Consider the following 25,869-nt stretch of genomic DNA (forward strand, 5'->3'; position numbering starts at 1 on the left):
ATCTACCTTTGGCAAAATTAAATTCTGTAGCTATAGATGGCGCTCCATCAATGACCGGGAAAAACAAGGGCTTCGTAGCATTACTAAGAAAAAAACTTCGTGAAATTCACGGTTCAGACATTCATCATATGCATTGTATTATACATCAAGAAGTTCTATGCACGAAAATAATAAATATGGAGAATGTTTTGTCATATATAAAAAAAGTTATAAATTTTATAAGATCTTGAGGTTTAAATCAGCGTCAATTCACTGCTTCCTTAAGTGAGTTAGATAGTGAATATTCGGGTTTGTCCTACTATACTGAGGTACGTTGGTTATCTTGCTCCAAGATTCTCAAACAATTCTGGGATTTGTAAGAAGAAATATGTCAGTTTTTAAAAATGAAAAATCAAGACGTAAGTTTGTTTTACGATCCAATATGGATACAAGATTTATCTTTCTTGGTTGATATAATCAAACACTTAACCGATTTAAATTTATCATTACAAGGAAAAGATCATATCATTACGAACATGTTTGACATAATTAAAGAATTCAAATGTCAACTAGTTCTTTGGGAAAAACAACTTAAAAATGAAGATTTGATGCACTTCCCGATGCGCAGCATGAACAAATCAAGTTTAGATGACACTTGTTCGTATCAAAAATACGCAGAAAAAATTGCAAATTTAACAACTGAATTTGAAACGAGGTTTAATGATTTTAGTTCCCTCGATGACAATTTTTTTTTTTTTTTTTTTTTGTTTGTTTTCTTCGATTTTCTCAATAAGTATTGACTCAGTACCCAGCCATATGCAAATGGAGGTGATCGAGATTCAATGCAACTCAAATTTGAAAGCAAAATTCATTGAAGTGGGCGTGCCTGAATTTTACAAATACTTACCAGCCAGGTTTGAAAATACTCGAAAATTCGCATATGAAATTATTTCCATGTTTGGTAGCACTTATCGGTGCGAGCAGTTATTTTCAGTCATGAAAGGTAATAAGTCTCCTATTAGAAACCGTATTAATGATGCTCACCTTGGGTCAGCATTGAAAGTTATCACTGCAAACAAAATTTCTCCCGAAATAGGAAAGATAATAGCAGAGAAGAGATGTCAAGTATCAGGACGTAAACATTAAATTTTTCTTGTTCTTTTCTATATAAATATATATATATGTTTATTATTGTATTATTCGAAATAAATATACGTTTCTATGAATATTGATTTTTTTTTTTTTTTTTTTTTTTTTTTTTTTTTCCGGCCCGCCCAAAGTTAAACCTTGTTTGTTTGGCCCAAGAGAACCTATGAGTTTGACATCCCTGCTGTAGATCATAATTGCTCTACATTTCATAAATTATGGTTTCATATTTTTAATTTTATAATTTCTGCATGCCATCTTACCAGATTTAAACTGATGATCTATAATCCGGAAAAACCGGTAATCCGGAATAGCCGAAGTCCGGATTAAAGACTTTTGACTGTACTTTTAAGGACTTTTAAAGACCATAAATGAAAAAAATTAAGGACCTATGAGCAAATGGGAACTGAATCTAAATTCAATTAAAAACATTATCTATGCCTGAACTTCACTTTTGTTATACCATCCTAAAAATAAATAGATCTGTAAGTAGGATATATTATTATTAAACCAAACTTTATTAACATTATTATTAATAAGTTTGAGAATAAAATAAACTTTATGAAATTTATCAAGTAACATTAAATATTTTACACTTATAATAATTGGACATATTTGAAAGAAGGTAAGTGACATTTTGTTTGCGTTTTACCAACAATTTGAAGTTTGAAGTTTATTATTTTTTTTAATGTCTGATTTTTGTCACTTTCTTGCTCAGTTTTGAGGTTTAGTAAATAGTAAGCAGATTTTATGTCAAGTGGCATAGGTTAAAATGATTCAGCAATTTCCAGAGTTTGTGACTCAGTTAATATACTTTAAGGTTCTAATACGCCACTAAAGCACCAGAGGAGATAAGTAGTTTTTCATTATTTTAAGTCTCCCTTGATGCAAAGAATAAATTTTACATGAATTTTAACATTTTTGTGTTTTATTTTGTGACCACGGTAAGGGTTAATGAAAGACAATAACTCACTTTAATATGTAGAGATAATTTTTAAGGGTAAGCAGTTAGTTATAAGTAATTAAATTAGGTATTAGATAACCTTAGTCATTATGGATTTGCATTTATTAAATTTTATTTTTTTAACAATATTTTTAATAAAGCCCTATTAAAATCACAATCTAATAAAATTTCACAGTTTACAATACATGTAATTTATGACATTGATTCTTCAACGATATTAGGATAATTACTCATTAAAAGCTACAAAACATTACAAAATATTTATGTGTCTTTTTAATTTGAAGCCTTCCCAGACATTTTGGCTAATTTATATCGATTTCCTTCTCTTTAAGCATATTTTTAAACAATTGGAAATTTGTCTCAATAAGCAAAAAAATGTCCTCTACTAGTTTCTGTGTGTTTCATCTTCTAACCTGTCAACCTCTCCACAATGTACCTATGAGGTTTTATTTGATCTGGTAAAAGTTATATAGTCCAAAGGCCCTCGACAGATGTGAAGCAAATTAACGCTATGTCTGAAAGTAACTACAAAGTCGGAGAAAGTTTTAAATAAGATTCTTATTTAAAAAGAACTTAAAACATAAAGGCATGTTCTTATGCTAACAATATCAATTACAGGCCGTGGTGATGTAATTCAACAAGAAAAGTCAAATTCAAACTAAAAATATGGACTAGTGGTCAGACTATTCAACTTAATTTCATTTTAAGCTGGTTCAGTAACTCTATCATCATAACAAATTCAAATATCGGCAGCGGTAAAGCAAAGACGAATAATTACAAATTATCAGAGCTGGCAGAAACTAATGCAGGGAGCAAGTGGAGATCAGAAACATAATCATGTCTTACACTCCAGAAACCTCAGTTTAAAAACTGTCTAAGTGATTTGCATTCTGGTGATAAAATAGAAATGGGAAATTATAGCAAAGGCTGAAATGGTAAACAACTGGGTAATTTACATAATAATAACGATACATATCTTTGAAGAATAATTTTCTTTCTTATTATATGTATTCAGTTTCATTCTTCCACATTTCCTTCTCATTTTAGAATATTTGGATTTAATTAAAGATTTCTGTTATTTTAAACAAACTAAATGCTAAATGCATTTAGAATGTATAGAAAAAGCTGCTGATTTTATTTCTTTACTAATATGAACATTCAGAAGAGATATAATATATATATTATAAGGTCCGGTTACAGAGCTAATGTAGCATAATTTTTAGAATTTAGTGACACACCAAGCAAGAAAATCTAGAAATGGCAAAACTTTTAGAATTTAGAACAGGCACTGGAAGCAGAAAGGCACTGTAATCAGAATTCAGAAAGGCACCAGACAGCAGAATTTGAGATGTACAGAGATTGCATCAGGTGGGAAAATGCCTAACGCCAGCCCCGTGTATGATGCATTAACAGTTTCCAATTTCTTTAAGGCATTATAAAAAGGAATAAAAAAATTCCTTTCTATAATGCTTATCCATATGATAAGATTGGAATCACTTTTGATATTTTCAATGCCTGTGTCTAATGAAAAGTAGAGAAAATAAAGGGAAGATTAAAATGTTAAGAGAAAGATTCTAGTATCAGAAGTAAAATGTTCAACTATAATGTTTTTATTGTTCTTCCAGACATTCTAAAAAAAGTAATAAATTATGTGTTTAATGCCATGGAAACATTTTCATTTTGTCACATTTTTCTGGAATCTTCTAGAATCGTGAATCTATAAATCTTGCCTCCATATCTTTTTTGTCATTCCAAGCTGCAATGTCTAAAATCCTAAAGAAAAATTATCCCTACATATTCTGTAACAGCATAAAGCCAGAAATATTTAAAAAAAAAAAAAAAATTTAAGAGGGCAAAAAGTGTAAAATTAATTTTATATAGTAAACCTGGGCTTAATTTCTAAAACTAGATGTGCCAGAGCCCTGTGGAACACCGTCAGGAAAGAGGAACAAAAATAAATAAATAAATAAAATAAATAAAAGTTGAATGTTAAAATTTAACAAAATATGAAGAGGTTAAATTAAAATTTAATAATCGATTTTTAATATAATTTTATTACTAAAAATAAAATTTTTGAGACCAAATTTCTAATGAAATTTTGTTCCAAGTACATAAAAGAAGTGTCACAGCTTTCTTATTTAGGGCTCAAGGTAGAATTATGATTTATCTGCAAAACTAACAAATAACGGAGCAGATCTCCAGTGGGCATGGGCACAATTTAAGATCTGGAGAAAACTGATGCATTTTCCAAAAATTCTGACTTAATTACATGGGAAAAACTCTAACCACGAAAAAATTAAAAATACATTTTTAATTAATTACATAGCTATTTTGCTTTTGCTAAGAACTGTTTCGTAAATGGAGCTTTATAGCAATATAACCTTCCTTATTTTTCACATTCAAAATATTGTATTATAAGTAGCTGAAATGGAACTTTATATTATAACAGCAAAAAATAAAGCGCTTTATTCTAATGTTATTTCTTAAATATAATTTTAAAAAAATATCTTTATGTAAATGAAATTTATCAATGTTCTAAAATAAACATCAGAAAATTCCCAGATCTTGGAATAAAAAATTTTCTTTAAAAACTGATTTTAAAATCACCAAAATTTTGATAAGTTGTCAAATTTATAACCTTTTATTAAAAGAATTCACATTCCCAAAAGCAAAACGTTGTTTAAGAGCTCTTCATTAGAAAAAATGAAATAATTTCGAAATGCTTATGTTTCACTTCTTGCTCAGAAACTCAAATATACAACCATTTATATTAGAAATAGGAACAAATTATAACCCATGAACCCATTCAAAAGATAACCATATTTGTCAGTGAATCGCCAAAAATATTCCTCCAAAATGTTAATCCATACTCAAAATGGCAGTTGTAAAAACAGACAGAAATTTCAAATGATTAAAATTAAGGACCTTGTGCCAATTTTGTCCAAAATTAAGGACTTTTAAGGACCAAAAATCGATTCCAAAAAACTTAAGGTCTCTTAAGGGCCGTACGAACCCTGTTTTTATGGAAAAATTATATATATATATATATATATATATATATATATGTTGCCTTCAACTCAATTTTAAAATAATGTTTGCTTAATTTGGTAACAATGGAAGAAACCTAGACAAAATTTTTGAAACAATTTAGTAATTTGTTACAAAACCACTGAGGGGAAGAATGGTAAGATGCACTTGGTAGCTAGATGGTGCACAATGCTGATTCTGTGCAACTTTTTCAGGATTTTTTAAGAGAAAACAGATTGCTGTGTAGAAAGGGAGAAGAACAGTGCTAAAATGTTAGTGCAGGATTTCACAAAAATGTGTTGAAGTGTTTAAAAAAAAAATCTGATGTGTACACCACACGACTTCCATGTACGGAATATTAAATTATACGCATTTTTTCTTGCATTTCATTTAAACTTATTGGATTGAATTAAATCTACTTCGCCGACAGCGTATAAACCACAATAGAATAAATGCATTCTTTAAAATTCACTCTAGTATTTGTTTACCATAACGACACTCTGGTGCTAGATTCACTTAACAGTACTAATAATTATATAACAGTTAACTTATATAATAATTATATAACGGAAACTAAGTTAACTGTTATATAATCCAATAATTATATAACAGTCAAATACTATAATAAAGCTAGAATGATGTATAAAAGAAATTAAGCAAACAAAACAAAAAAAAAGTTTTTCACAGATGATTGAGTATTTCTCATTTAATTAATTCAGTTCTCACTTCGCGAGAAGGCAAAAATACATAAAAACTCAAAATATCTATATTAAAAATTACGAAGTAAATCTTAAACACTTATTTCCTCGAAAAAATTCCAGAAAGAATTAAGCATGATTTAATTGGCAATAATAAATGCATGTGTTATCTTTGTTGTTGCGAAGCTAAGTTTCTCTAGATTGGCAACAAATCCACTAGTCTCTTGTTTCAAATGTAAACATCAATGGCCGCCATTAAAAAAAGGCTTAGCGGCACTTAGACAACTTTAAAATTGTTGATAATTCTAAAAATATTGCATACAGATTTACTAAAGGCATAAAAACTTTAACCGGAAGATAAAAACAACATAATTCAATCATTTTTAAAGCAAAAAATGTACCATTTACAAACATATAAGAGTAAAGAAGAGATCACTGAGCCGGGTAACAGAGCAGATATATATATAAATATATTTATATACGTTTGGTGCGGCCGACTGCAACCAAAATACGAGGTGCACATCTACATGTTATAGCAGTCCTATATACAAAATTTCAACGTCCTGATGGCTACTCGTTTTTGAGTTATGCGAGATACGTACGTACATACCGTCGTACAGAAGCCACAAAAAATTCTCTTCAGAATTAATTTTAAAGCAGTTTTATAATTTTTTATGATAATGATATATGATATAATTCTATTTAAAGCAGTTTTTATTTATATTTAAGAGCAGATATATATATAAATATATTTATATACGTTTGGTGCGGCCGACTGCAACCAAAATACGAGGTGCACATCTACATGTTATAGCAGTCCTATATACAAAATTTCAACGTCCTGAGGCTACTCGTTTTTGAGTTATGCGAGATACGTACGTACATACTGTCGTACAGAAGCCACAAAAAATTCTCTTCAGAATTAATTTTAAAGCAGTTTTATAATTTTTTTTGAAGGAAAAGAGTATTTTATTCTGTCCTTACATACAGATATCAAGCAAAAGCATCGTTAAAATGCATTCGATAGCGGTCAAAATGGATATTTTCGTTGAAATATGCTGCCTGAAACTTTTTGCGATTACAATACTTCCTTTTTACTTCGTACAAGGAAGTAAAAAGGGTCGAAAAAAATCACCAAATCGTGCTGAGATGGTTGCATAAATATAAAAGTATCAAAAATCAGAGACCTGAATAAGCATGATAAATGATAGCATTATCATTCGACATAAATAGCAACATAAGAATATTTTCATCCAAAAACAATCATGCCCATGGTTTTATATTAATAATTCAAAAGAACTCTAAAATAACATAGAACTTTTATCTCCCCTCATTAATCGCTCAATAGAATGGTTTTGTTCACAAGGTGAGTGAGTGCAAAAGTAAAACCACCAAATACAGAAGGCAAAACTTGGAATTCTTCCATTTTAGATCATATTGACTTCATAAAATGCATATTACTCTTGCTGCAGCTATTCATTCAGATTGAGTCTTCAAAGATGATAAATTAATAATCAGCTGCTCTTGCTTCCAAATCATCCCTTTCCTCCTAAGTAATAATAATAATAAATTCTGTTTAGCAACAATTTTCACAAATATTACGATTAGCAAATAAAAAATGAGTCAAAGGCTATCATAGTAAAATTTAAGAGACAGGACACAATAAGAATTGCACAATAACAGTCATAATTAAGGATGAATCTGCAAAAGTGCGCAAAACTTTAAGGGTGATAGAACGAAGCTATATGAGCAATTATTTGTCATAGAATGTATGGTCAGAACGCAAGCGGTGAGAAGTTAAAAGGCATTTTTCCAGTGACACATTTAAAGAATTAATACAAGAATGAGAAAGACTACTTCAGAGAACATTTTATTAACAGGAATGTAATTGATGTATATGCTCAAAGACACTGCTCAAAAGACCTTCCACTAGCTGTGATGCAGGCTTCACACCTTCAAGATAGGGTTGACGCACATTTGTGAAGACACCGCGCATTTCCTGACTATTGGTGGCAATAACGGCGATCCTGGTGACTAGATCCCTTTTGGTTTCAACGAGGCACTCATAGATTAGGCTTTTCATATAACCTGACTTGAAAAAGTCCAAACACGAAAGATCCAGTGATCTTGGTGGGTAAGTTATGAAGTCACCTCAACTAATCCGTCAGCCTAGGAACTTTACATCTAAAGTGTTCCGCACATAAAAGCTGAAGTGTGCAGATGCACAGTCATGCTGGAATCAGTGCCTCGTGGATTATTTAAGTGGCTCGTGGATTACAGATCGTAGATTATTTAAACAGAGGTTCAAAAAAACAAATTTCGAAAATTAAATATGCAAATACGTCGTAATATACAAACTAAAATACATTTGCGTTTTCACAAGTTAAAGGAAAAGAAAGCAACTCAAAGGAAATAGCTCTCATAGGTAAAAAAATTGTAATATTTTATTTCTGATGATGGAATACAATAAAACCATAATATTGCTTACAATATACCTTTGAATGATGATGACAAGATAGTTAAGTACAAGTTTTGTAAATTAAATACACTTATCTGTCTTCTTTTGAGGAAAATAAATCAAACGATTTTGTCGAATTTAGGTAGGTCATTTATCACCCTTTTTTGAATTGAGAGCATGGCTAGAGTGCTTAGTCTGTCCTTGCTCAAAGTGACTTTAAAAGTGTCTTAACTCATATTAGAGCTGAGAAGACTCTCTCTGCTTCAGCAGTGGTCATTGGAATAGTAACAACAATTAGCAACAGTTTGTAGGTCTCCAAAAAGCCTTTAAGTTGTTTTCTATAATAAATTGTAGAAAATTAATGGCACCAAACATATGTCAGAAATCCGACCTTCTGTAAATTACTTCCGGTTCAGCTATCAAACAATCTTTCTGTAACATGGAATAAACATCAGTTGTTTGGTCAAGAATCTGAGTTGGAAACTTTTTCTCATACTCTGGAGCTTCAAGGACAGAAATAGCAGAGTACAGTTCTGTTTATATAAATGTTTTTTCTCTTACTTTTTCTTGACGTTTCATGCTTCCGATATCTCATTTTTCACCACATCCATTCTCTTCTTTCTCCAATTTTTCTGGAAAACAGTTGTTTCCTTTCTAATGAGTGCCACACAGTTAGGGTTTTCTGAAGCTGGTTGCATAAGACATCAACATGCTGCATAATACTGTAAAACTCAGTATACCAAAACCAAGTCTTCTAACATACAGCAGATAAACCCTGCCTGATTTACTACCACGGCTTGTTTATATATTGACTCTATTTTCTCCATGCATTCAATCAACTGTTCCTTATATTCATACAATGCATTGATGGTTTAATTCTTAAAATTCTATCTAGTAGCTGGACCATGAGGTATCATTTTTCTAACAGTTTCATTTAGAATAGCAGTTCTTTGTGGAAAGTTCTTGAAAAAGTTAGTAACATCACTCAAGTTGGAAAAAATACTCAAACTTGATGATTCTGACTGGTACTGGCCCAACAATCAAATTGACCTGATGAGCGTAGCAGTGCATAAAATGTTCATTCTTGTAGGTACGTTGGAAAAAAAAAAAAAACTTGAAATCAGTGTAATGACCACTCTTTGCACTTGCACCATCATAGCTTTATGATATTAATTTCTTGGGTTTGTCTATTGCTTTTTCCAAACTTGCTTGGATATGTTCAGCTAATGAATAAGATATAGATTCTGCATCATGCTTGAATTCATGAATTCCCAAAATCTCTCAATGGTCATCCTTTATTTAAAAATGTATCAAAAACAACAACCAATTGGAAAGTAGATGAAACATCAGCAATTTTATCTGCTATCGATGAAACAAAACTTGCTTTTGAGATCTCGTTTATTGTGTGGTTCTTACAAACAGTGAGCACGCAGTTTAATAAATCTCGTCACAAGGTGTTGGCCAGTAATTTCATTTAAACTCTTCTTTCCAAAGATGTAATTGCTTTAGTTTGACACACTAATTTTACAAAGTGCTATCTTAACTGTTTGCAATAGTTCATAAAAAAATGTGTATATAAAATGATAATAAAAAAATAGCCAAAAAAATTGGAAAAATGAATTAACTAATAATTATAAGCATAGCAAACCACGGGAGAATTCAGATGAGATAACTGCAAACAATGCAAACTTCCCCACATTAAAGATGTGTGAATGGAATGGTATCAGCAGCTTCTTTCCCCTTCTGCTCCTCTGATCACGTGCATAAATTGGTTTTCAAGGGCATTTCTTCGATCACACTTACGACCAAGGAAAAAAACCAAATGCTGTGTGCTATAGTAACCTACATTGCAGGACGTTAGCTACATATTATCACATTTAAAAAAAGGATGGAGGGCTCATCCTGGAAATTGTCAAAAATGTGGAAGAGCATTTAATATTATTTTATTTGTTAATAATTTCTTTTCCATTTTTCTATGGGGGTTCACATGTTCATATGCGCAAACAGAAAAGCCACCACTGGCTGGAATCATATTTTTGACCTGATGGGGATTGGAATCAGATGTTGCAACTATCGCAGCACCAATTGTAGAACCAACCACAGAGATGTGTGATATGATTCGCCATTCAGACAGTGTGGTAACCAAATGGTCATGGAAAATCCCTACCCAACCATTTACAGAGAACCTGGAAATGGAACAAATGAGGACATGTGGTGTGCTGATTCATAGATGCGCATGTGTGCGAGTTGTGGATATTAAAAATATCCTCATGGTTGAAAGTACACTCCAGCCATCCTTTCGAGAATCCGCAGGTGCAAAGTCTGACCCTTTTTATACCATTTACAATGCCACTTAATGACTCGCCATTTGCATTCCGTCCAAACTTTCTAGACGAATATTGCTTGTATAGCTGCATTCTATCACCCCACAAAATTTTACTCACTTTTTCAGATTCATCTTGTATAAGGAAAATGATAAACATACACATGTTGTGCTAAAAGCAACAAATTATCAAAAAGAAAAAATAATAAATTACTGTATGTGCTATTCAAGCACTATCTGCACATGCAAATCAAACAACAAACAGAATGGAAAATAAACATCACAGTGTAGTGAGTTATTTAATGATGGAAATACTCTAAACATTTTAGTATCCTACACTCCTTCTGTCAGCAGATGAGGCATAACAATGAAAATATAAAGTATTAAAATTTAAAATCTACAGATGAAGAAGAAGAAGGAATGCAACAGATATCAAATCAGTTGGCTTGGTTTTAAACCAGATATTCAGTTATCTAGTTATCAGATGTGAAACTTATTTTACTCAAATTCTATATAAAATAATAAGAAATACTTTTATAACATACTGAACATATTAGAAGTCACTAAATATTTGTAAACAGCAGTAAAGCAGAAATCACAATAATTTGAATCATTCAATAATTAAAAATCTTCATGCAATGCTTTCAATATTGATGTACATGATTTATGATTTATCACTTGGTGCCTTTGGTATTATTTGGTTTTGGTTTCTGGTGCAGATAAATCAGATATCTAAGATGCCTGTATCAGTACAATATTTTTAAAATAAATCAATTTTAAATTCAAAATTTAATTAATTGATCACATAAGGGAATTATTGTTTTTTACAGCAATAGTAGTTACTTATTATCACTGAAAATAATTATGATGGTAGTTAAAAAGGACCTTAATTTTTATTACCACATGGAACAGAAAGAAGAAACATATCTTGTAGTCAATATAAAAGAAAAAGTTAAAGAACAAATAACAAGGAAGAAAGCTAATGGTGTGAAGGAATTCTTAGTATTCTGTTTAGATGAGATGTTCACATCCACATCAACAATAACTGCTCTGGATTTAGCAATAAAACCTTAGTGCCACCCCAGTAACTTCCAGAAATAAGTTGTTGAAGAAAACCAAAAAAAATAATAATAATAATAATAATAATAACACCAGCAGACGTTCATTAAGAGCTAGTACCAATAGCAGTGGTACCTAGCATATATTAAATGAAATCCTTCTGATCTTGGATTATAGCTTTCTGTACATCATTTAAATTCATCAAATACTGGTTGAGAGGGGCCCATATCAGGTTAAAGAATTTGAGTTTCTAATTAATAAAGAAAGGCATAGCTTTTTACCCCTGTATTATTTGACAGTATTGAGGAATGATGAAATCTTAAAGAGAAGTTAGTTGATTTACTCTGTTACAAGTGATGCTATTTTTTGCTTTTGTTATATATTATTAGGTAATTCTAGTAATGACTATATTGATACCCAAAAGTGCTATTCTGACTTTGAAAATCTCATAACAGCCCTCACAATGCACAAAAAGTTTGTTAATCAAAGGAATGCTTTTAGAGCATGTAAAGAACTGCACTTTCGATTAACGAAGAGTAAAACTGTCAACACTGAATATCAGCATATTATGGATAAGGAAATTATGTATCAGAAAGGAGTTCTAAAAAGAATTAAGCCAATAAGTAGACCATTGGGCTCCTAATGCTTAGCTTTTTGTGGAACAACTGAACGTCTGTTTCAGCCTAACAATGAAAACTTCCTAAAGTTGGTGCTTTCTGATTTGATTCAGTTATGGAAAACAAGTCTTATAAATGGTCTTATCTAAGCAATAACAGACAAGATGACTTGATTAATTTGATTAGAAATCTAATTTTAAATAAAATTGTTGAAATAACAAAAATCACTAATTGTACTCCAGATGCAAGTCATATCGAACAGCTCTCATTAATAGTAAGAGTTGTCGCTTTTAATTTCATTCAAAATAAATATGAAATTGAAGAATTCTTTCTTTATTTTGAAACTTGTTATTCAACTACACAGGATTTAACCAAATCTATCCTGACATACTTGGAAAAGTTAGGTTTTGAGTTAAAGAGGACTATGACAACACAGCTAATATGAAAGGATTAAGTAAAGATGTATGAAATAGAATACTTGACAACCAAAAAAAAAAAAATTCAAAGGCTTTTTATGTATCCAGCACGTCATTCTTTAAAACTAGCTGTAGAAGATCATGGAAGATTCCTGCCCAACCATTTACAGAGAACATGTGCAGCATCTTATTCTATAGAACCCCCCCCCCCATTGTGTAAAAACTTTTCTCCTGGTTCTACAGATCATCCGTAAGCACCAAAAAATATGTTAACTCTAAAACCATCTTTAATTAACTCTAAAACCATTGAAAAGTGCTAATAGTCAAGCACAGTAAATGTGTTAAAATCTTTATGCTCTTAACATCGTAAAATATATGATGAATTATTCCAAATAACAGAATATGTTAACAGAGATGCAGAAATAAAAGCTGAAGCAAGACAATTAGCAAAAAGTATTCAAAATTACGAGTCTATATGTGGCTTAATTCTCTGAAATGATATCTGAAATAAATTCAGTCTTGAAGCTAATGCATTCTGTAGCTAAAAATTTTTCAGCTTGTGTAAAGATGTTAGCAGAAACAAAAGGTGAAAAGTAATAGACAATCTGGATATGATCAGATAAAAATTGCTCCTAATGAGATTGCACAGAATCTTGAATACAGTGCAGAGTTTCCTGCCAAAACTGAAGCCAGAGTGAAAAGCGTCAGTTTGATTATAAAGAAACTATTGATGAACCCTTAACAGATAAAAACAAATTTTAAAATAGATTTCAATTATATTCTGGACATTACTCCTAATTCTGTGAATAAATAATTAATACTTCTAAAAACCCATAGCAAAAATTTTAAGTTTTTATATAACATTTAAAAATTCAAGCATACAGATGACAAAATACTAGAAAATAATTGTACCTGTCTCTAAATAATACTTTCAGCCAAAAATGAATCAGATACAAATGGAAAAGATCTTTAAGAAGAATTATGTGATGTATTCTAAAAGCTACCATATTTTATTAAAGCTTTGGATGCTTTAAATTATTTATACCAAAACAGTTTAATTACTTTTTATCCAAATATTATCGTAGCTTTGAGAATTTTATTAACATTTCCAATCACTGTAGCTAGCAGTAAAATGTTTTTCAATGTCAAAATTAATAAAATGCTACTCAATAAGCTATTGAATAAGCAATTCTATTGAATATACATGGCAGCCACTCTACACTGCTCATACCTAATTAATGAAACGGTAAAAGTTAAAGTTAGAAGGGTAAAACTGCAGTTGATTGTAGTAGTTGATATCATTATTTTAAAGTAGTTTTAATTTCCAAAATAAAAATAGTATTTGTCCAATTTAAGTTAAAAAAAAAAATATGGGGGTTGGAACTTTAATAGTGGCAACAGAGCTGAAAAAACGCTACGCAACAAAACCAAAGAATATCGCGTATACCACACGTAAACTACATACCTACCTTACCTCTCAGCAAAAAGACTCGTCCTGCCTACATCACGCGCATGCGGAGTGATGCGAAGAACAGATCCTTGTATTAGCTCGCGATCTAAAGTAAGTGTTGTCAGGATGTTTTCAAAACAAGAACAACGATGTTGGATAAAAATTGAATGTGCCAGAGGTTGTACAGCACGACAGTGTCATCAAGGGCTTCAAGAGGCTTGCGGGGAATCTGCATTGCCTTACAGAACCGTAGCAATATGGGTGAAAGCATTCAATGAAGGACGCCAAAACGTGGCAGACATGCTGCAGCCTGGTCATCCGAGTGTCAGCGATGCAGACATGCAAGCTGTTGCCGCACTAATGGACAGTGATCACCGCCAAAAAATTCATCAGCTGGCCGGACAAACAGGATTAGCGCATACGACTGTGCTGCACATTCTGAAGGAACGCCTGTCCATGAGAAAAATTGCTTCACGATGGGTTCTACATCAATTGACGGAAATGCAGAAACGGCTACGATACGATGCTGCCCGAACCCACCTGGAGCGCTGTGAGCGCGAAGGAGATGCTTTTTTACGCCGTATCATCATGCTGGATGAGACTTGGGCCCGATCCTAACAGCCACAACTGAAATGCCAATCAAACGAATGACATCATCACGGGTCACCACGACGTTCAAAATTTCGTCAGAACTCCAGCAATGTGAAAGTTATGGTGATTCTCGTGTACTACTGTAATGGTATCATCCTAACGCATACCGTTCCCCCACAGCATACCGTCACTGCGCAGTATTACTGCTCATTTTTGAAGCACAATCTCCGACCAGCTTTGAGAAAAAAACGGCGACACTTTCTGCAGAACGCTCCTCTCATTTTGCATGACAATGCTCGGCCACATGCAGCGCAAGCTGTGACTGATTTGTTCAAGCGATGGGGCTGGGAAGTGCTTTACCATCCACCATACTCCCCAGATCTAAGCCCTTGTGACTATGACTTAATTCCTAAGATGAAAGAACCACTTTGTGGCACTCGCTTCCAAACTATTCCTGAGATTCTTGCGGCAGTAGACCGGTCCATTCAAACTATCAACAAAACAGGCGCTGCTACAGGTATTCTGCAACTTCCACATCGTTGGAAACGGGTTGTACACAATGCTGGCGACTATATTGAAGGACTGTAAAACATGGTGACATGAATCACTTTTGTATTCCTTGTAAATAAATAGTTGCCACTATTAAAGTTCCAACCCTCGTACAATCAAAGGTTATTTAAAAAAAAAAAAAACATTGAAGGGGATATTACAAAGACTTGCATAATACTGAGAAAATCTACTGCAGGGTTCTGACTTTATGAACAATCTCATTAATTTTTATACAGCAAATATGAAACCATCAAAACTCACTATGAACTTTTGAATTCTGCATGCTGGGAAGAAATCTTTGTAGCAGATAGTTTATCCAACAGATGGCACTATCTGCTAAGCTCCTTTGGTAATTAATTGTCAATGCGCATACGCTACCTGAATGTAGAAGAAAGTATGTTCATGAGAATGAGTTTTCATTAAGCACGTTGCTGTGTGCTTTTGCTGTGTAAATAAAAGTATATTTTTGTAGCACGGATGTTCTTTACTCTCTAATGCAAAGCACTAGTTTAGTGCACGAATCTCAACTGATTCAAAACCCATTTTCAAAACGTGGACCACCACAATAAAAAGTGGTGTCAGTGACTGGACGCATTAGTTAGGTAAAGGACACTTTTGATAGTTTAACAGCAGAAATGGAAGCCTTGAAAGTAAGAAGAATACCACTGTGTGCAGCCTTCACAAAAGCATATAATAGCTTACATGAACATTTGAATGAATCAGAATTGAACAGTGATGTTCTGTTATCGTCCCTGGAAACTCTGGAAGATAAAGGAATTCGACTACAACAATTGGATGAAGAAATATTGGATCGCCTATCAAAATCGAAAGAATTCTTGCAAAAAGAATATACTAAAGAATTTGAGTCATGTGAGACTAACAAGAAATTAATAGCAGCCAGGATACAAGTGAGGCAAGTCATTGTGAAAATGGAGAAAAATTTGCTGACTCATGCATCAGTAAACGAAATCAGAACTATTGATTCAAGAGCAACGACAGTGAATTTGAAGCTTCCGAAAATAAATTTAATTGAATTTACAGGTGATCCACAACAATGGTTGAATTTCTGAAATACATTTAGTAAGATACATGAACATCCAATTCTAGATGATCATTTGAAATTCGTATATCTGATCCACGCTACTGCTGCCAAATCGGAAGTATGAGAAATAGTGCAGAGTTTTCCGACAACTAAAGAAAATTATTCGAAAGTCATCGAACATTTAAAGAACCATTCTGGATGTGAAGATATTCTTATACAAGTGTACATTCATGTTTTATTAAATCTTGTGTTGTTAAATAATAGACTTTACGCTATCATCGTTGTATGGCAGTTTGGAAACAAATCTGCGTGCTCTGGAATCTCTCGGTGTGACTGAAGATAAATATGCTAGTGTTATTTTTCCGTTAGTTCAATCTTTGCCTGCCCCCCCCCAACATCTTACGCATGTGGGAGAGGGAACGGGAGAGCTCGTCACAACAAGGTAAGAGTGATCTTGAAGCCATTCTCCTGTTTTTGAAAAATGAAGTGATATATGAAGAGAGAATCAAATTAGCGGGTTTTTCTTTTGATAAAATCAGAAAATTTAAAAGTTGCATTAATGATGAGTCTAATATTCCTACTTGTAATGATTTGTAAACAGGAGATAAATTTAAAGAAAACGCTCCTGTTAAGGAAGTTGAGGAATCTTGTTCATTTTGTGATAAACCGCATTTAACAGAAAAATGTTTTAAAGCTAGCACGCTTACATATCAGGATAAAAAAGATTAATATTTAAGAAGGGTGCATGTTTATTATGTTTGAAGAAAATTACATTTCACAGAACTGTAAGTCTAAGGTTAAGTGTTTAATCTGCCTTAAAAGGCATTTGGTAATGTTATTACAAACATTAATCATTAGGGTAAAAAATGGGGATAAGATAGTGAGAGGGATTATAGACACATGTTGCGAGAGGAGTTATTTAACAAAAGATATTACGGATTCTTTGAAATGTAACAGTGTTGGTAAAGTGAAATTAGTTCATGAATTATTCGGAGGTGAGAAACAACAAAAAAAAAAAAAAAAAAAAAAATTGCATTCTAAATATATAGTTCATTTGAGTAGCCTTGATAATAAATATGTATGTAGTGTGCATTAAGTGAATCTGTTATTTGTTCTGATGTAAAGAAAATACCTAAAGGTCCTTGGTTGAAAGAACTTCATAAATTAAATATTCAGGTGTCAGACATAGAGGGTAATACTCCCAAAAATGAAAGTGACCTTAAATTGTTGATAAGTTCTGACATTGCTGGAAAATTATTCACCAAAAATATTACATGTTTACAAAGTGGTTCAGTTGCGATGCAAACACGTTTGGTATGGATTTTAATGGGTAAAATTCCAGCGAAGGAATCTTCGGGTATAAATGATTCTCTTACATGTGTTACTTTATTGCTAAACAAAAGATCACCAGAAAATTTCTGGAAGTTAGACGTTATTGGTATAAGTGACCCAGTTGAGTCTAAAAAGAAAGCTGAAATTCATGAGGAGACCATGTAGTATTTTGAGGAAAATTTGAATTTTGATTCAGATGGGAGATATGAAACTGCATTACTATCAGTACTGGACCCCTCTCGATTGTCTAGTAATAAAACAGCAGAAAAACACCTGACTAATATGCGAAGAAAATTATTAGATTCGAACCAAATTAAAGTTTATCAGAAAGTATTTGATACTTGGTTGAAAGAACGAATTATTGAAAACGTAACAAAAGACGAAGTAGGTAGAGAGCAAGCATTATTTGCCTCATAGGCTTGTTTTTAAAGAATCTAGCAAAACTACACGAGTAAGGCCGGTTTTTGATGCTTTGGCACACGCCAAAGGAGAACTTTCCTTAAATGACTGTCTTCAGAAAGGTCCCAACCTAATAGAAATAATTCCAACATTGTTGAATCGTTTTCAAAAATATCCTATTTCAGTAATTTCAAACATTGAGAAAGCCTTCTCGCAGATTGGTATAAGAGAGAAGGCTAGAGATTATTTATGTTTCTTGTGGAAAGGTGCAGAAAGAGAGAATACGAAAATTTATAGACATTGTCGTGTGTTTTTTGGGCTTAACTGTAGTCCGTTTTTGTTAGCCACTACGTTGAACTTTCACTTAAATAGTACCTCAGATCAGTTTGCAGCTACATCCAATATTTTGAAGGAGTCCTACTATGTTGATAATTGCCTACCTAGTTTAAAGAATGTTCAAGAACTGAATAGATTTGTACTAGAATCGAAAATGTTATTGTCACTGGCAAAGTTTAATCCTAGAGGATGGCAGTCGAATTGTGAAACTGAAATAATGTCTAACTCTAAATTAGATACATCTGTTTGCATTTTAGGGTTAAACTGAGATTTGAAGGATGCTACTCTTTCCTGCAAAATTGAGTCACTTAAGAAAGAGGAGATTATCGTGAGTAAACAAACACTCCTTTCTTACGCACATAAGTTATTTGACCCAGTAGACTTGAACATGCCAAATTTAAGAACATTCTTCAGAACTGAACAACTGTTTTGTGCTGGATCCAGCGAGATGTACGATGGGGAACTTTCATTTGGAATCGTGTCCAAGAAATCAAAACACTTTCAAAAATTGAAGATTGGCATCACATCCCTTCGGAGCTGAATGCAGCCGATCTCCCTTCTATAGGCTGTTCAGTTAAACAGTTTTTGTTGTCAAAATGGTTTGAGGGCCCATCATGGTTGTTACAACCAGAATTGTCATGGTCAAGAGGCACCGATTTGCTGGACGAAGAGGTCATTAATTCAGAAAAGCATAAATGAGTATTGACAACTCTTAACAAAGATTCTAAACCTGACAATTGGTATTAAAGGCAATTTTCATCTATAAAGAAAATTGTATGCATATTAGGATGGATTCTGAGGTTTTATTTAAAATTACAAAGAATTACAAATGAAACCTCCAAAATTTTATCAGTTTTGGAAATTGAAAGAGCTGTGATAACTCTTATGTTATTGGTTCAAAGAGAAGTTTCAAAGAGATGTTATTGGTTTAAGGGTGTGAACAATGATAAAATTAAAGACCTCAGACTTATAGTTGATCGTGATGGTTTGATCAGAGCTAAAACCAACATTTCTTATCGCGACGATAATGATGACTTTAAGTTTCCCATCATTTTGCCATCTGAACATGCAGTAGTAAAATTACTGATAATGAATGCACATAATGAGCTGCTGCATGCTGGTACTTCTATGGTTATGTCTCATTTGCGAGAAACGTATTGGATCCTCAAGGCTCGTAAGACAGTACGAAACTGCATTAGAAAATGTGTGAAATGTCAAAGATTTAAATCCAAAAGTTGTGACGTAACTCCAGGAATTTTCCCGAAAGATAGAGTATGTGATGCAAATAAGTTTGAGATTGTGGGGGGGGGTCGATCTGGCATGATCCCTCTACCTAAAAGATGGTTGAAAAGCTTATATTGTTCTTTACACATGTGTGGTCTATATGGCCATTTATCTGGAGTTAAAAACATACTTGACAACTGACACTTTTTTCCAGTCAATGAGACGTTATATTTCTCATCGTGGAAGACCATCTACAATATACTCAGACAATGGCAGTAATTTTAAAGGAGTGGAGAGCCTTCTACATACACTTGATCGGGAGAGTCTGTGTTCAAAGGCCGGTGAGCAAAGAATTTAATGGAAATGTGTTCCTCCCTCGACACCCTGGTGGGAACATTTAATTCAAATGGTGAAACAGATTCTGAGAAAAGTTCTAGGTCATGCTACCCTGGATTACGAGGAATTGCTTACAGTACTGTGCGACTGTGAGAGAGTAATCAATACTAGGCCACTTAACTACATGTCGGAAGACATTGAAGATTCTTCGCCATTAACTCCAGAGATGTTTCTGCGGGAGATTTCCAGATCAGGAGTACCTGATATGGATTTAGTGGATAAGGAAAAACTGAGCAAATGAGCTATGTATCTACAAAAAGTGAGAGAGCAACTTAGAGCAAGATTTCGTGTGGAATATCTACTGCAGTTACATTAAAAACTCTCCAGGTAGGTGCAATTGTTCTACTGGAAGACGACAATAAGAAACGTGCTTTTTGGAAACTGGTACATGTCATAATAAAGCTGATACCTGGTCGTGATGGACAAACAAGACTTGCTCTCATAAAAACAGAGACTTCTGAGTTTCTAAGACCAGTACAAAGACTGTACAGACTTGAACTGGATAATCCAGTCCAAAAGGATATGATTGAAAATATTCCTATGACTACCAGCAGTGGTAGAACTGTGAAACCAATGATACGTCTGTAAAATATTTTGTATTTGTTTGAATACTTTGTAATAATTTGATTTATTTTTCTAGGTTTAGTATTATCTGTTAGCATGTCTAGAAAATTATGGAATGCTGCATCTCCAGGTAATTTGTATTTCAATTTAATTAGAACATCATGGTAGGCATAATTTTATACTTCAATATTATATACTGTACTATTACGCATACATTATGTTCAACAATTTACTTTCCAGTAAATTCAGGTGGGAGGAATATGTAGCAAATAGTTTATCCTACAGATGGCAGTATCTGCCAAGCTCCTTTGGTAATTGTCAATGCGCATGCACTACCTGAGTGTAGAAGAAAGTATGTTTAAGAGAACAAGTTTTCATTACGCATGCTGCTGCGCATTTTTGCTGTTTAAATAAAAGTATATTTTTGTAGTGCAGATGTTCTTTACTATCTAATGCGAAGCACTAGGTTAGTGCACTAATCTCAACTGATTCAAAATCCATTTTTAAAACATGGATCACCACAATCTTTACTAATTAAAAGAAAAAGAATGCATACCTACCAACCTCTAAAGATAAAAATTCAGAAGATTTCTCCCCCAAATTCAGAAGATTTCTCCAAAATTCAGAAGAACACGAAGAATTCATGCTTTGATATTAAAAAAATAACAATTTATACAAATAGAAAAAAGAAAATTGTACTTACATTAGTAAATCTCAATTAAGTAGTAACTAAAAAATTTATTAGGAAACATAAAACAAGAACTTAATGTTACACAAAAAAAATTATTGCAATGAATTTAGAGTGCATTTTTTGGCTTTAGCCAAAAATTCCTTGGAAAATTTCCTGTCATAACAATTAGTTTCCTCGTAAAATTTAGCAATTAAAATGTTTTCTAGAGTTTTTGGTGAAATTGAAGAACGAAACATAGTTTTGTTTTTCTTCACAACACTGAAGACTCTCTCGCACTCAGCATTACTGTGTGGAATTACAAGAATAGCACATAAAACTCTTGCTAGTCTATCATATTTTGGTGTTCCATCAGCTCTTTTTATTCTTTTTAAGGTACCAACGAGGACATCAAGTCTATCTTCTCCAGAACTGGCAAAAGTCTTCAAACTGTGCAGCAGAAAATTGGTTCTGCAGTTCATCTAAAGCATCATTATGGCATTCATTTTCTTTAATTGTTAACAAAAATGGAAATTTATCAATAAAAAAACGAATCTTTTCAAAAGATGAATTTTCAATTTGTTTCAAATTTGCCACTCCAGCATTTAAAAGAACTTCATTTTGAAAAGGAAACTTCCTTACAATGTAATCACAGGCTGAGGAAAAGTACTTTCTAACACATTGAAAAAATTCTTTTTTTCTCATGATCTTTCAAAGAATTTACAAGTACCCTGGTTTGATTTCCAATTATAAGATCATTGTCATCCTTTTGATTTGCCAAACTATTATAGGCAACACGAATCAACACACTGTTTTTCACAACGGACGGTTTTACAAACTTAGTATAACGTTCTTTCAAAAGATCATTAAGAATTTGGATAAGCAGGGGAGATTTTGGCGAAGCTGGTTGTAGAAGGGTATTTACACTTTCAAAAATCTTAATGGTACTTAACACAAAACTACAAATATGCTTTGTTCAAATCCGAAGAAAGAAGATAAATCCTTTCCTCCTGGCTAATAGAAGACTGTTTCTTCTTCCCTTCAACTTCTTTAACAAAGTTGACCTTTGAGGAGTCTTCTAAGCATTTTCTTTTTAAAGGGTTTGATTCTGTGTGTTGGCTTTTCCCTTTTAAAACATTTTGATTAGAAGCAAAGTTGGTTTTCGGAATCTTATATGCCGACAAATTTGATGGGATCTGTGGTTTCGTCTTGATCTCTTCATGGAAATTATTTAGCAATGCATCCCACTGTTCAATAAACCTTCCTAGTGCTCTGCCTAAGGATAACCATCTCGTGCATACATGTTTCAGAATTTTTCTCGTTTCACCAGAGGACAGTTCTTGGAAATTCTTTAGGTTTTTCTTTCCTTTTTACACTTTTTCTCAGATAGAAAAACACATCAATCAGAAGCTGGTTAATATTTAATGGTAAAGCAGCTGCAGCTTTTTTTGCTGCCAAATTAATTAAGTGGCATGGGCATCCAATAACAATTAATTCATTTTGTTCTTTTTTGAGGAAAGAGGCTACACCCTTTTTGTCACCCACCATGACATGAGCATTATCTGCACCAAATGAAATTTGAAAAAAATCATCCTCTTTCTTTGACGTCGAAACCGAAGCTCCCTTGCTGCTGAAGCGAACGCGAAAAAAATAATCTGGCACCCTCAAAGAAAAGAGTGGGAGAAACAAGTTCAGCGCATTGGATTGGCCGGTTAAGCGGCGAGTTGGGAGAAACCGCAGGTTACTGGATTCGAAGTAGTCGGTAGTTGGCGGTAAAACACGATGCAATTGGCGAAAATCGCTGAATTGGCGAAAAATTCTAAAATTTTGACAAAAATCAGCGGGGCATGGCATTTGACCATCTCAGCATTTGGAGATTCAGGACTGCCTGTGAGCAAGATTTAAAACAAAAACCATTCAGGCAATGGGAGAGTGGGAAACCAGGAATAAGAAAAATTTATCAGGATCATGGAGTGGGTAAAATAGTAACAAATACAGATAGATGTTATTTAAGAGGGTTACAAGCAGAATAATTACAGTAATAAGTAATAGAAAAAGAATAAAAGTCTGACATTTTATTTTTGACTTAGTTTCCTACTTCGGAGATGATAAAGTAGAAAATAAACATTTGATCTATAGCATCCGTAACTCCTCTAAGTTGTTGATATTTTTATAGGCAGAGATAAATTTGCTTATGACATTTTTTCCAAAGAGCTCATTCACTTCTTTAGCAATTTTTAGGATACTGAAGATTTCAAAAAGTTCATTTTTATCATTGCTGTTATAGGAACTAACATCCTTAAAGTTTTTAGACTAATTAATTTTAGTTTGTGCAGTCTTATACAATAGTGAAGAATTAAGTTCATTTTGTTTTTGAGTCACATTTTTAAGTGCTTGCATAAAAGTCTTTCCTGGCTTAACCAAATTTTCTCATTTTTGCTGTCAAGTCCTGTTTTTTGGGATTAACACAAAATTTGTAGTTGGCAGTGAGAGGTTGGGAGTTTCAAGCTTTGTCTGATATGGACAGTCAGTCGATTTGCGCAGTAGACAGCATTTCACACATCTTGGCTCGAAATAGCAATCTCGAAAAGAATGACGTCACTGCTGACAATTATGACATTGCAGCACCCGATTCTTCGTAACATACTTCTCGACCAAGATCATGAAGTACATGACAGAATGCAAATCATAAATTTTACTTACCATGTCATTCTTAACAAAATATGTAAGAAACAGGGACATGGAAGCCTTTGTTCATCTTTCAGTCAGTTAAGCAACTTTATTAACGGCAAAACCATGGTCAGGAGGACATTGGCAATCCTAGAAGTATCAGTTTCCACAGGAAGACATCTTAACATATACAAGAAACAGGGACATGGGAGCCTTTTTTCATCTTTTAGTTAGTTAAGCAACTAACTTTATCAAGGGCAAAACCTTGGTCAATGAGGGCATTGACAATCCTAGAAGTATCAGTTTCATACTTGCCAACCTATGACACTCAAAAATCAGGAGATTTTTTTAAGAAATCGGGACATTTTTCATAATGTTAAAAAGACTTTTTAAATGATGAAAATATAGTTTTTGATAATGAATTTAAATAGTAACTAATTCTTAAATGCAAGCAACACAAAAATGCCTTACACATAAAAAACATTTTTATTACTTGCATCGTTTTAAAATAAAATTTAAAAAAAAAAACCACTTTAATCAGTTTTTGTACAAATGTTATAAACAGTGGCAGATTTTGCTTTCTTTAAGAAAGAAATTTCATAATTTTGTTCATAGCAATTGCCACGTAGGCCTGCTTTCGCTAATAAAAGTTTTTCTAATTTGTCATCACTAATATTAGATCTAAATTTAGTCCTCGTTTTCCCAACAACATTGAAAATCCTCTCACACTCTACATTACTATGGGGAACTGTCAAGATGGCCAACATAATTCTAGACAGTTCACTATATTTTAAAATTCCATCAGCATCTTTCAGTTTTCCAATTAAACTTTACTGGGTGTCAGTCCTAGCTGATTTTATAACTTCATTCAAGTTTTCTAATTGTAAACTGCTGTTATGCAGTTGTCGGAACTGTTTCAATTTTTCCTTCCTTTTAGAACTCCTTTCAAGATAATAATAAATATCAATAACGTGTTCATCCACATTTATTGGTAAAGAAGCTGCCCCTTTTTCAGCTGCTAAATTTAAGAGGTGACAGGTGCACCTCATAATCTGCAAATCTGAATTTTCCTTTCTCAAGATGCCTGCAACACCAGTATTCAAGCCTACCAATGTTGGTGCATTATCGGCAACAAGGGCTAAGCAATTACCCAGAGGAACTGCATTTTCTTTTAAAGTTTTAATAATTAGCTGTGCTATATTAAAATCTGTCAAATGTCCTTCTAAAGTGGGGACAGAAAGTAAACTGCACTCAATTTCTAAAGACTCTGGATTGGATACAGTTTTGAACAACAATTGGATACAGTTTTGAATCGGTATTATTGCTTCCATAGAGAGGCAGAACGGAGCTGTTTTAATGCAATCAATAACTGAAGATTTATTTTTCAAATCCAGTTCTTTAACAATTGCACCTGTTTTGATTCTTGAGTGTTTCTTAGCGATTTCACTATCGGGAAACATTTTTCTAAATACAACTGCAGCATGATCCGATGCATTCAGTGGTAGGTTGTGCTCCAGTAAAAAGGCAGAGAACAGATATTCTGCATTAATAACTTTTTGGTCCTTTGTTCCTGAAGAAAAATTTAATTTTCCATTTTTTTTCAAAACAACTCCTGTTGTCCTTGTGTTTTTGTGTACGCACATGTTTGAGAACATCCGCCCTTCCACCGTGCGAAATCGAAAAATCGCGACGACAGGCGGTACACATCGCAAATTTATTACATTTCCTTGAGGAAATAATGGAAGGAAAGTCAACTGTGTACGATTTTTGAAATGTACACGAGTATTTCACCTTTCTCACAGACATAACAAAAGATGATAATTTCTAAAACTATTTCCCGAAGGCACGTGTACTCACACAACTGAGGACAAAATGACCGAAATAACTAAAGAACATCCAAATAACAGCTTGCTTTGTCCTCATTGGCTAATATATGCCAGATGACACGCAGTGGAGCACGAT

At 33.0% G+C, this 25,869-nt stretch overlaps 1 protein-coding gene across 7 annotated transcripts in view; it reads right to left on the reverse strand.

Annotated features, from left to right (window-relative positions):
- The window catches only part of LOC118202125 (uncharacterized), a 69,620-nt gene that overhangs the window by 18,602 nt on the left and 25,149 nt on the right, over window positions 1–25,869 (reverse strand). For 3 of the 7 annotated variants that reach the window (XR_015042069.1, XM_085820368.1, XM_085820369.1), the window contains exons 3-4: window positions 21,135–21,216; window positions 7,276–7,363 (exon numbers count right to left, since the gene is read on the reverse strand). The exons of 2 other annotated variants lie outside the window; for them this stretch is intronic. Coding sequence is in view for 3 of the 5 variants with exons in the window: in XM_085820368.1 (XP_085676494.1) it covers window positions 7,322–7,363; window positions 21,135–21,216 (124 nt within the window). In the remaining 2 variants the exon portion in view is untranslated. The remainder of the gene's footprint in view (window positions 1–7,275; window positions 7,364–21,134; window positions 21,217–25,869) is intronic. 2 more of the 7 variants (XR_015042070.1, XM_085820370.1) reach the window with 1 other exon arrangement.

This window comes from Stegodyphus dumicola, chromosome 7, assembly GCF_044657685.1.
Source record: "Stegodyphus dumicola isolate Sdum_Otavi_A_Nest chromosome 7, ASM4465768v1".
NCBI classification, from domain to species: domain Eukaryota; kingdom Metazoa; phylum Arthropoda; class Arachnida; order Araneae; family Eresidae; genus Stegodyphus; species Stegodyphus dumicola.